Source organism: Neodiprion lecontei, chromosome 5 (assembly GCF_021901455.1).
Source record: "Neodiprion lecontei isolate iyNeoLeco1 chromosome 5, iyNeoLeco1.1, whole genome shotgun sequence".
Taxonomy (NCBI): Eukaryota; Metazoa; Arthropoda; class Insecta; order Hymenoptera; family Diprionidae; genus Neodiprion; species Neodiprion lecontei.
In genome coordinates, this window is record NC_060264.1 from 27245939 (window position 1) to 27259258 (window position 13320).

The 13320-nt window shown below is 35.2% G+C and overlaps 1 protein-coding gene across 3 annotated transcripts; it reads left to right on the top strand.

Annotated features, from left to right (window-relative positions):
- Positions 1-166: 166 nt before the first annotated feature.
- LOC107226502 lies at positions 167-5518 on the top strand. 3 transcript variants are annotated; one of them, XM_046741498.1, is made up of 4 exons: positions 167-458; positions 2197-2348; positions 2965-3167; positions 4243-5518. In XM_046741498.1, exons 1-4 carry the CDS (start codon positions 349-351, stop codon positions 4456-4458), a joined length of 681 nt encoding a protein of 226 aa, XP_046597454.1. In that variant the 5' UTR covers positions 167-348; the 3' UTR covers positions 4459-5518. The 3 variants fall into 3 exon arrangements, with proteins under 3 accessions (XP_046597454.1, XP_046597455.1, XP_015522821.2); XM_046741499.1 differs by lacking the exon at positions 167-458 and adding an exon at positions 479-1238 and having other exon boundaries at positions 3018-3167; XM_015667335.2 differs by lacking the exon at positions 167-458 and adding an exon at positions 480-1238.
- Positions 5519-13320: the final 7802 nt, after the last annotated feature.

The window sequence follows — 13320 nt, forward strand, 5'->3', positions numbered from 1 at the left end:
AAACTTCGGACCGATTATTGCAACTGTCCAGAAAAGGATTAATTCGTAGACTTCGATCGAACAGAACAATGATACTTAAAATTAAAAGGATGATTGCCTTTTTACTTATGAGAAATGAAAAAAAAAAAAAAAAATAACCAACATGAAAAAAAAAAATTGCTTCCCAAACGAAACTCAGATATTTCGAAGCAAATTGACGACTCGTTTGGAACGCATCGCATCGCACGTAATAAATCCTTGATTCTTGTGCGCAGGCTATTCAAAGTCACTTCGGAAGATGATCTCACAGGTAGGGTCAACGGCCTCGTTTCTGTTAGAATCACTGACGTACTTCATACCTGTATAGTCATGTTCATTATACGTTTACCCATCCTTTCAGTTCCGAAATTGCGTCTTAAGCGAGCGGTCGAGTTTACGTTAGAATTAAAAATTTCCTTAATACAGTTTTTCGGCAACGAGTTGAGTAATTTTATTCCACTTGACATTTATTAATTTCTTTTTATTTCTCTGAATAGTTTCGATTCGTCAAGTTTAAAGTTCGTTTCTTAAGAAATTTGAACGTACAGTTTGTCGTAGCTGATAATTCGGTGCTTTAATTTATAACAAGCGAAATCATATTTCCATTAATTAGATGTTGACGGACACCGAAATCTGTGCAGAGTGCAACGATTAGTAAAAAAAACTATGTACAAATTGTTACAAGACGTTGTGGAAAATTGTACAGATTGGTTGAATAAAGTCAGATGAATTTCCAATAGACTTTGGGATATTGGAAAAAATAAAATAATCGAAGGCGCAACGTTAAATTTTCAAATTTATCATTCCATTCTATCGAGTGACTCGCCGGCCTGAGGAAACATCGAGTGTCCAAATCGATCGAATTCGTGGAAACTCCCGGAATTTCAGATAACGAGAAACGTTACGAGTCACGTGGAATACACGAGAATTATTTCTGCGCGCGTTTCGAGCCGACGACGCGTCGCGTCGCGACGCTTGTAAGAGTAGAATAATCGGCTCATTTCGTGGACGGCTTTCCGCGCGTCGATATCGCTGCGTAGAAACTTCGTCGGCGATTCCTTAACTACATCACGGTGACGTGTGTGCCGTCAATAAGTTGCATCGCGGCGATGAAAAACTAAAAATTCTTCAATCAAGTTCACCTCGGATTTATAAATAAATTTATACGAACATTCAAGCCCTGCAGCTAATTTATTTTTGCATCAAAATCGAGGATCCAGGTACGCTGTGTTTCTGTTTGTTAAACGTATTGCTTTAATTTCACACCTTTTTTACAACGTATATTGTTTATACATTCATTTATACGTGGGCATTCATACGCGCGTGAATTCGTATTGAATGCATATTTGCGCGGCGTGTTTCTAATATTCCGTGAGCAGCTGACGCAACGGCGAATACGGTTGGGCGATTATTTAATCGCACGTGTTTACCGTTCTCTGACTCAGGAACAGAAGATCCTTTTTTTTTTTTGGTTATAATTTCACGTAAGGCATGTTTTTGAGTATTTTTTACAGGTTTGTCGAACTTCTAGATTGATTTTTTTTTCCTAAGAGGATGTTATCGTCAGTCCTTATCGACCGAGTGAAATATCACTTATTTCGACTATTACCCAAGCTTACGCGTCGTTAACGCAAAAAAGATAATGACAATGAAATAGTTATTCTGCATGCATTTTCTAAAAAGAATTGTATAAAAACAGAAAACAAAAAAACACGAAGCTCGAAAACATTTTTCATTGCGTCAATGTTACACGTAGGTACATAAACATTATTAATTAATAACGGATTTTTAAAAATTTCTGCAAGGATATATTTATTATTGTCAATTTAAATAGAATTTACGCACAACGTACGCAAAAAGGAAAGAAAACATTCGGTAAAAGAAACGAACGGTATAATTTTTCAGCTGTCGGGGGTTTGGTGATAAATTATAATATTATAAATAATCAATTTAATTGCAAATTCCCAGGCATGTGTGATAACAAAATTTAGCGGAAGACAAAAAATTCTATGCGATTGTTATCAAACAAATTATTAACTTTGTAAATAAATTATCCACAACGTATTTTTGATTACCAAAGAAAAGACTGAGTTTAAAATTTTCCTTTATCAAAACACAAGTTGTTTTTTACCAGTTCTTTGTATAATAATTTCGCATGTTTCTTGTATGTTGAAACAGGTTGCAAACGCAATCAGCAATGGAAGATCCGGCAACGCATCCGGATGAACGTTTAACAATAAGCGATCATGACATGTGCCCGAGCTTACGAGCTGCCTTAAATTATTCACCGGTATATTTCGATTCCAGTGACGCGGATGACGACCCTCTCGGTATGTCGTAGAAAGATTTGCCTTACTTTTTGCAACGCGTTTTTCGAACAGCGTAGGTAAGATAAAAAATTAGAAAATGATCATTCCATCATGGAACTAGTGAAAAGCGTTGACTTCCGATTAATTGGAGATTTCGCTCCACGTGGCCAAAGATAATATCAAATCTTCCTTATGTGAATGATAAAATATGAGATACGCTGCTGTTTATCATTTCATTGCAAATCAATGGATTCAGCAAATTTATAACACTCGTATGATCTCAGAGATTGCATCACTGCTATTTATGAAATTCTTCAATCCATTTTTCACATGCGAATACATAATAGGGTGTTTTGTTTGGAAGCCGGATTCTTTTTTTTTTTTTACTTTAGTTTTTCGATTAGATCAAAAACTTGCTGCAAACAGCAAGAAAAGAAACCTCACAAAAGGATATATCTTAAATTCAATCTGAAAAGCTCACTTTCTGAACTCGGAGTCTTTCCATTGAAAAACAAACAAATGTCATCATCAAACCGTGTTCAATTCATTATTGCATTTCTTCTTGAAATGACAAATTTTTAGTGAAAATTTTATCGAAATATTATCAGATTTTTCAACCGTCTGATTTTTCACGCAGCCCTTCCGGAAACGACTTTCGTAATTAACGATGACTGGACAATTTCGTCGCAGGAATTACCATCCCTCAGACATATTCCGGAAGAAGATTCTGACGCAACCGACGCGGATGACGTCGACGCCGAAAATACCGAGGACGAAGTCGACTCCTTCGTAAACCATGGCGATATCCTTTCGCGAATAGAAACCAACTGCGACGGAGACGTAAGAAGCTTTTTCTCTTAAAAAAAAAAGACACGATAACAAGAACGAATCAAAAGTCACATTGATAACCAGTGAGACTATATTATTTTTTTCAATTTGAAAACTTATGCACACAATAATTAGCATATGTGTGTGAAATAAGTTGCACTACCGGAAGTTGCGATAGTACTTCGTTAATGATTGTCATATTATACACACTTCGAAAACAATTATAATCATAATGTCATTACTTTTATCTTTGCTATTGCGCGTGGAATTTTTTAGAATTCAAGTTTCAGCAGAAATCTGCAGTTATTCGCATTACATTGTTATAATAAATAAATTGCATTATTTTGATATCAAATTGTGTGTGTAGGTATATGAAAAGTCAATATTCCCATATATTTTATTGATCCTTGTAACTAATCGTGTGATAATTTGAAGATATTATAGAAATTTACTAAGAAATTAAAAAACCAACATTTCTTTTAAGCTATGATTACTATCAATTCGTCATCCGTAGGTGTGGTAATAAGATGTGACTATACGAAAACCGGAAGAATAATCAATTATCAAAATTCATTACGTAAAAATTTTCGAAAAAGACATGAATAAAAATTCTTTTCAAACGTGGAATAATTCCAAGGTACCGATTATAAATGATCGAGAAACTAACGGCGAAGTGAACGGGCAAAATGAGAATGAATAGAAGGAAATAAAACGATAAAAAAAAAAAAGAACTAGGTACATGTACCACAATGTTGAGTTATCGTCATTCGGCGCGTCGTCGTTATTAAACGCTGATAAGCTCGGGTGTTCCAAATCTCCTTGAACCTTGTTCCGTAACGGCGGTGTGCCGATGAGACCGGTCTTCTCGTCGTGTTTACTCGAGATAAGAAAAATCATGTACGATGCGTTATCGCTTTTCAGCAAGGAGGCTTAAAACCATGAGCGATAAATACATACAATGAATGCGTTACGTGTAACAGAGTTGAGACGAAGGTAGAAAAAGGAAACAAAAAACGACCCAGTTAATATCTGGGTCCACAATCTTGTTTCCTTATAAATTTTATCTATTTATTTTATTCGCTTTCAGGAGCAAGTCGTCCCCTCCAGTCCTAACGAAATCCTGGACATTGGCGAGGAGTCAAATTCTTCGGGTTCGAGTCTAGACGGTGAGAACGTCGAAATAATCGACGAAGAAATAAACGAGGTTGAAGAGGAGCAGGAGATTCCGGAACCGGAAGTGAAGAAGAAATCAAACGTCGATGAGAAGCGCGGGAATCGCAGCAGCAGTCCTCAACCTCCGTGAATATCGGCGATACCGGAAACCGGAACAAGTCGAAGTTCTTTCAGACTGTCACGATTTTTATTGTACATTTAACGCGGGACATCGATCGATGATCGGAATTAGAAAATCATCGTCGTAACTCAATTGTCGGGTGTTAGTTGAACTTTGCATGAATCGTCAATGTGTTTTCTTGTTTATAGAAGGTTACTGATGACGATCATACGTGTATCGAGACTTGTTGCTCGCGTAAAAACGTAGACACGTTATTGTTCATTTTCTGAATCACTGTTTCATATAAAACGCACGAAACGTGGTCAGCGTTATTATGGATACGCTGGATATTGTGTAAATAGAACGATGCAATCGTGACGTAGATAATTTGTGGATGTGGTTATTGTCTCATTGTCACAAGAGATTTCAACGATTATCTCTGATGAATCATGTATGAATATGTCTTTTTTCCGAATCCTCGATAAATACTTTCAATCGTGAATATTACACTGAAATTTAAGTCAATTACATCACGCGGACAGATTATGTTCATGATCAATGAATTCAGCAGCAATCTTTCTGCATATCGGTTAGAAAATTTCCGATCGTTTAACCTTTTTTCGTTATATACATATTTAAATGAAGTCGGTGTGAATTTTCATAATATGTGGATTAAAAATCGATTTTACTTTCGCTGAGAAACTTTTCAAAGCGAATTTCAAACGAATTATAGCTCTCTCAATACTATGTGTAATTTTATTTCCATTACTGGTATGAATCTGTATTTTCAATCAAAAGAGTTAACCGGACTATATTTTATATTTTTTATTCTCAACTTCAGGGTTAATACAGATCGCGACGTGTTAATAGTTGAATTTTTAATCAACGTTTGATTATTTTTTCTGTATTCTTGTGAAACTACACGAGAAATTGTTTCTCAGACTTGTTCTTTCGCCGTTCGAGAATTTTTAGATCATGCCTTCCAAACATTTCAATATTCGATGTATGTAAATAGTACGATTCTAGAAACAAAAATATAGTATAATTTTGATTCATTATATGAAATAAAATTTCATTACGGTGTTACATATATCTGGGACGGCTGAAACTAGGGTTATATGCATAAGATTTTTTTTTCCTATATGAAACTGACTGCTATTGAACAACCGTAATATATCTTTGAAAGTACGACGTTTTATCTATATTGTGTGAAAATTTGGTTGAAATATTTCAAACGGTAAAAAAGTTACAGTCGTTTTTCTGGGACGTGTATTTGGTTCGCTACTTATGATGAAAACAAAAAAAAAAAAAAACTATGCCAGGTATCGAAAAAACGGCTCGACAAGTATTAGATTATTGTGTGAAACGTAACTCTGCAAAACTAGATCTCGGTCGGTCAAGTAGACGTGGAGATATTTCTGGTAGCGATTTTGAAAACATTGTTTCGAGAAAAACGCGTGGTAAAATTGTTGAGTAGAGTTTACACTGCGAATGAAATAACTGGTTTATTTAAAACTAACACGAGATTTTCGATTCCTGGGCAATATGACTCGGATCTTCCTGAGATGTCGATATTGTTCCTTCTTTTGATGCCTTTATCGCTGCTCACCTGGTCGGTTACAAAACGCTATAACTTCGTCATTACTGCGAATTTCATTATGAAATTTTTAAGGTAGAAACTCAAAGGATAGTACTTTCGAATGAGCACCTTTTTAAAAAATCGATTTTTTTTTATGTTACTCATCCAGGTAAATTTAACCCCTTAATGCGTGTAAAGCCGTTGATTGTAGTGTTATTTTTAATTTCTTTGTATTTCATGTTGTTATGTTTCAAGTTCGTGTCTCCCAGGAGCTTGAATCGCAGTTCATCGATGTAAGTATCGAGATTCATCTCACACTCGAATAAATTATATACTTCGGGTGTGTGACATAAAAAATGGGCGTTTAACTTTCGAGTAAATTATATCCGAGATGAAAAAAAAATAAATAAATAAAAAATAATGTCAGCGGACTCTTGCCTCACTGTAGTGCTTTATACCTATGTTTGTAAATAAAATTTATTCATAAATTTTTTCTAACGAATCACTCCGCGCGGTATCCGTGAAGCAGTTCGATCACCTGTAAAAATTTCACCTCCAGTTTCTTTTCAAGCCTTAAACGTAGCCGTGGAAATGAATACGGAATTCGGTTTTCGGGTTAAACTGTACTAATTAGCATATCGGATATTCATACTTCATATTTATGCTATATTTATTACGATGTGATTTTTTAACCATGTTTTCTAATTGGTTTTTTAGAGAAATGAAAAAACAGAGGTATTAACGAAGGCCTATGATTTCTGAAAATCATTTTCACTTCATCGATCATCAGGAATTGAATATGATCAATTACAAATGCTTTAGTAAAATTACTAAAGTTTCGAATTTTGTCTCTTGGTTGATTTCAATTTTTTGCGTCACGTGCAATTCTTCGGAAGACCGAGAATAGAAAATAATTTATTGCGTGATAACGATATATTTTTCGAGCGAAAAAAAATGTTGTTATTAATACATAATTTCAAAAAGTCCGAATCTCATAATGAATGCGTTTCACTTGGCTTTCATCTTCAATATAAGTCATGATCACTGAATATATGATATTCGAAGAATTTTAATCTGTAAGACTTTCAATGAAGATTTCAAAGATTTTTATCTACTTGAAAGTTTCTAAACTTCGGAATACTTCGGAGTTTCAATGAACGTGTCTTCGATTTAATTTGAAAATCTTTTCAAACCAATACTTTCACCCGATTTCAATATTTTTCGATCTGAATCATCAATTCAAGATGGCGGCCGAAGCGACTCCATAACCCGTAAAAATTCGGGACTTAGACTACCAACGATTAGACAGAGAAAATAGTTGTGTCGAAAAATTGCAATTTCCGATGTTTTTTTTTTTCTTATTTATACATAGCATTTGGGTTAGTAATACAATATTAGATGTGAAATGCTAGCAACAGAATTAGTCTCTCGTTTTTTACAGTTTACTGCGCATGCGCTACGATCTAAGAGCAGTTCTTTGCCAGGTTGACCAACTGTCACAAATTTACACGACAGTTTACCGCGATGTATGTAACCTGAAAAATTTTTGTGGTTACGTTACCGACGGTTGGTCACCCTGGCAAGGAACTGCTCTTAAATTGTAGCGCATGCGCAGTAAACAGACTAATTCTGTCGTTAGTAATTCTCACGGTGAAAATGAAAAGTTGTTGTCCTCATATCGGAAATTGGACACCGTATTGCGAATTCTCTGTCAGCTGTATTCCTCGCCTGGCAATAAACCGAGACGACATTACGAGCTACGAGGATTCTTGTTACACTTGCAAGTTGGACAACGTGTCATTCGAGATGTAATAGAATGGCATGCACGCGGAAAGTTGCAGCTGTCGACACGTTCGAGCAAATTGAGGCCTGAATTAAACAGCTCGGTTTGCATTTTTACAAAGCGTCGTTGGATTCGAAATGCGAAATAACTGTTTGTATTTGGAAACATGTGTTTCTGCTTGTTTCCGACCCTTCGCATACTCGGTCTCGTTTTTTTGCACACGCTATTTTATTGTCCGCCCTGCACGGAATCGCGAATATTTGCAACACCCGCACAAATGTAATTTAACCCCTCCGCATTCTTCGCTCTTTAACGACGATGTGGATCGACGAAAATAATTTATAATAACAATCGAGAATATCGGTGGAACTCTTCGTGCATAAATTCTTGCGTATATTATATTTCCACTGTCATTACAAGTGTTAATGCGTCGGTCAATAAACCGACAATGAGTCATCGCGGTTTATATTTCGCAAAATTACGTATAGCAATTCAAAGAGTTTCCAAAGTTACGTGACTGACTTAAGGAAATATTTAACAGCAAGGCTTGTTACGTTACTTGATTATTTCTACCCCGGGTATTTAATTAATGCATATATGCATAATCTCCGTGTTTTACACATTCCAATTTTTCTTTCTTCGCCTCTTGTGTTTCAGATAATTTAATTTGCATGATACCAGGATATCGACATTGCCGCTTTTTGTATATAAATGATTGTTTAATAAAACACATTTAAAAATATTTACATTAGGTTTTTTAAGTTTCCTAAACGACTGGTACTATACATACAAGAAATCGATCATAGAGCTGCAGAATTCTATTGAAAGACAGTGAAAAATATACAATCTTCATACCCGGAACGTGATAAATTATTACGAAATTGCTTTGCTTGAAAAAACGATCGTTCGCCGCGTTTAATAAAATTTACTATCTGCTAATTCATTCTAGCGATAATTCACCTCCGGGTATTGTATGTACCAGGATTAAAAAGATTCTTAAAATTGTCTAAGCGAGTTATTTATACACGCGGTATTTGAGGTTTTATTCAAATTTTATTACAACCATGTGTAGTTTGTCTTCTTCTTTTTTCCCCCAGGCATGTTTAATTTAACGGCGATCTTTTCGACCCTTGCGTGCTTTTACTTTTAACAGCAGTGAGCAGATCGCGTGTTCAGAACCAAATCGAGCCCTCCTTACACGCTCATCGATATAATAAACATTCTACACACTGAGAGATAATTCATTCAAATTATCCAATAAAATGGGTAAATTTCGTGGATTTTTTTCGATACCATACTTCAAATAAAGGAAGAATAATTTGACCGTTTTTTCCACTTTTCATTGGGAACATCTAAGTCAAAATTAGTTTGAAATATTCTACATTATGCAACATATATAAAAAGTGGAATATTTTTTTACAAGTAAATTTCCCTGTTCACTCAAAGCTCAAATACAAATCTCGTGCTGCTTGGATCTTAGACTATTCCACAAACGGTCAAGAATCGTGGTTAATGGATAAGATTGAGATTCCTACCGCGCAAATTAAAAGACTGGATGTACCGTGTGCAAAAGTTTTTTAAACGGGCGCGGCCTTAATTGGATGTCGGTAAACCGCAAGACGTGATTAACGATCTTTTATAAAGTGCAAACTGCAGTGTGAAAGTTGTTCTGAAAGTTCGTGTAAATATAATCAAAACAGATCTGCACTTTCAATTAATCCCCCGCAGGGTTATGGAATTCTACTCACCGACGTTCTTGTCTCTCATAGAGACAGCAGGAACCATTAAGTTCCGATAATTTTGATCAAAAAACTATCCCCTTGGTGTGTAAAATATTAAAAACCCGTCAATTTCGATCACGTACGAAGTATTAGTTTATTATATTATGCGACAGTAAATTGATTTTACTTGAGTTGTTTTTTCGGTCAACTTAGGAGCCCAAGAAAAATTCAATTTCGAGCGATTTATTGAATTTGTATTAACACTAAAAATTGTTCGTTAAAAAAAGGTAGCAGAATTCATATCTCGTATAAATTGGTGCTCATGACCCGAGCTATTCGTATCTCTTGAAAAACTCCTCGACTTTTTTCTTTTTTTATCGTTTTTCTTTAAGCCTAATTAAACTTGATCTACCTGCAGTGCAGTTGCGCAATAGTTGTTCAGGTTTTTATTAAAAAAATCTCTTCCTTCGATATCAATTGTTTAAACTGGATATTTCAGCTGATATATCGTCAAGAAAAACAGGCCAAAAAAAAAATTAACGCAACAATGTCTTATTTTGTTTCACGCGTATCATTTTTTCGACAGTTGCGCAAAATACGAAGTCATTGAAACAATACGATGACACAATTCTCGCATAAACAGTAAAGCTGAAATATTGCAAAGTATAAGAAATCCGAATATAATTTGGGTTTAATATCTGAAAAATTGGCACAATTATCGATTGTGATCTCTGATTTTTTTTTTTCACATCTAAAAGCGAAATTACAGCTGACATTCAAGAGCGATAAAAGCGGATTCCTCAACTTCAGTCTGACGATGATAAAAAAGAAAAGGGCAAAGCAGACGATAAGATAGATTTAAAAAAATGGATCATTGTTTCCTGGGTTTTGACCAGCGACTGACCTCGATCTCTCGCGTGATTTCGATCGCCGCCTTTCGAATTCGAAGCAATTCTTTGAGACAGCTGTAAAGGAGAACCGGAAGTCCCGAGAAAGTGCTGCACGCTCTCTTGTTTCATACTTGGATCTGCATGTGCAAAACTTGTGCAAGAGGACCGTTCGATTGTTTCAGCGAAGAAAGGATCCGATCGAGGCAAATTTATCTCCGCATAAAAATCAAATAAAAAAACTTTCCCAACGACGCCCGGAAGGCTTCCATTATCTTGTTCTCTCCCTAAACCGCGACCGCAAATTAAATGTCAGATTAGCGATACTTTTAAGAGCAGAAGTCGGTTCGTGTAAAACACTAGGAATTTAATGTTTGCCCGACGATTTTTCGCGGCGAAATGGTTGAGAAATTCCAATCGTTTGGAGAGGCTGTGCACTGAGAAAAATTTCATTTGTTATAATGAATAGAAAAATTCAGTAAAACGGGTATCGTTAAAAAAACTGTTTGAATATTGTTGGAATCACGAAAAATGAGGTACGCGTAAGCATTTTGCGCTATCGCTGATCCTTTTTTGGTTATTGCAACGCAAAATCTGTTTCTGAGATTTACTCTACTCTTTTACTTAAATAAGGCTTTAACGTTAATTTATTGTCGCACAAGCGTTAAATTTTCGAACCAGTTACAAGAAAATATAGTGACTGTGATCGTAATGAGAAAGAATAGTAACGGATACTAGACTTTCCGGTAATAGCGAGAAAACTAATTTTCATTTTCTACCTAGAACAATATTTTTCGATTGTGGTAAAAATGAAAATAGTCAAGGACCGAGCGGTAACCGGAAGTAAAAATTTCTCTCAGTGTGGAGACTATTTTCTACAAAGTCACTGAAACGGTTTTTTCGTTTTCTCAAGTCAATTTAATCTTGAAACATCGTCATGTCGTAAAATTGAATATTTCACCATGCTTAAATGGTAAAAAAAAAAAAAAACATTTTCACCAAACTTTTCAGAAATGGTATTTTGAATAAAACTAATTCACCGGATCTTTAAACAATTTAAAAAACAGTTTGAAATGTAGCATCGATATTTAAGTTTTCGTTTATTATTTCAATAATTTATGCTCTTATATTTTTTACCACATCTTTGTAATTTGCACTAATACAATAATTATTGATATACTTGATGTACGAGATAGTCTTGTGAAAAAATTATTCAAAACTATCGATTTTCAACTAACTAACCTCCTTAATTGTTGGAAATGCTGATTCATTGTTGATTGTATAATCCTGTCTAATTCGATTCACTTTCTAACCAATTTTCCAGATCTCACGTGACGATCCTATATTCAAGTAACAAAAACTCGAAGCACAGAATTATTATCGCCCCATAAAATCTCCAATAAAACGAAGAGAGAAGGATTGTAAAAAATTGAACCATCGCCGGCCATAAAAGCCGGATTCTTTCGGACGCCCTCTTCTCTCTGCTTCGGCCGCGCCAAACTTTCTCCGAACTTTGAATGACCTCTGGGAGAGTTTCGATGACCGCAAACTGTAGCGTTCAATCTGTTCAAAGGCGGACATAAAAATACCTATATGGGACGAAGCTAATGGCGCGTTGTACATCTATAATTTAAATGTACGTGAACACCGCGAGCATCCCAAATGCCTGTAAAAACTTCCGACGACACGTCCTTGGCTTTCTAATCACCCTTCACCGTCCATTTTTATCAAGCTCTTTTCCCACAGACTTCTACGTTATAGTCTGATCCGTGACAGGGATAAAGATGGGCACATTACCTCTTTTCCGTTCCAATGTATTTCTCTCCTTGTTGTTATGTTTACCTTTTGTTTTTGTTTGTTTTACCTGCTTTGTTTCATAATATCCTGCTCATTATTTTCCATTCTTTGTCATACATTCAGTTTGAAAAAACGACCGAAGTCAGTTCTGAACTTTCGCTCAGTGTAGGGCGGGAGTAGATATAAAAGGCCGGTTATGGACACAGATTCCTATTACCGACACTTATCGACGTTTCAGTTGAGACTCGAACCCTTTTTTGCTATTACGTCACTCCTGGTTCGAATCGATCGGAATTAAGTTAATTGTACTATATTTATTTGATTTGAGAATTGTAACAAGTTACACAACAATGTAGTCGAAGAAATCCTATTATACGTATAAGTTTCAATGCTCTATCTCAATGTTGAGGGGTGCCAGCATGGTTTTTTTTTTTAAATTTCGAATAGACTTTTTTCTAGGCTATATTTTTTCTGGACGCCATATTGATTATTCCATCATGAAAAATTGAAAATATTCGAGTAAAAAGTGTTTTGAATCCCAGATTTATTTGTATACCGTTTGATTTTTTTTTAATTTTTTTTTCATTCGTTGTAAAATTCAATAAGATCAGGTCTGGAATAAAATGAAATCTTATCTTATAAGGAAAAACATACATATATATGTATATATATATATATACATATACGTATCTGAATTTTTATTTTTTCATCTGCTGGCACCCTTTAATAGTGAGACAGAGCATTAAAACCTTGATGATTTTCTTTTTTCAAGATTCACTTAATATTTTTGAACTTGGAGCATGAACATTTTCTTAACGACCAACCTATTATACATCCGAAGCATCGATCTCGGTCCTCTGTCAGAGAAAAAGAGACCCCCGTTTTTACGTTGCCTAAACAGACGATTCAAGTATACCAGAATAAAGACTGTACCGAAACGAAACAACGAACGTTTGCAAAACCGTCATTAGCATTATTTCATGTACATTATTAATCGTATTGCTCGTCGCAAAAATGTGTAATGTTCCTTGTAACGTGTGTATTAAATGGGTTGAGAATTCTGTTACGTCGTCTACACAGAGAAATGAATCAGTCGTCAGCAAAAAGTGATCAACACTTATGTCG

What these genes read in the sequence shown, in the direction of transcription:
- LOC107226502 (XM_046741498.1), top strand. Translation starts at nt 349, where the DNA reads ATGTTCATTATACGTTTACCCATCCTTTCAGTTCCGAAATTGCGTCTT. An exon ending in CGCGGATGACGACCCTCTCG is followed by an intron (nt 2,349 to 2,964) that starts GTATGTCGTAGA and finishes TTTTTCACGCAG; the next exon opens with CCCTTCCGGAAACGACTTTC. An exon ending in AAACCAACTGCGACGGAGAC is followed by an intron (nt 3,168 to 4,242) that starts GTAAGAAGCTTT and finishes ATTCGCTTTCAG; the next exon opens with GAGCAAGTCGTCCCCTCCAG.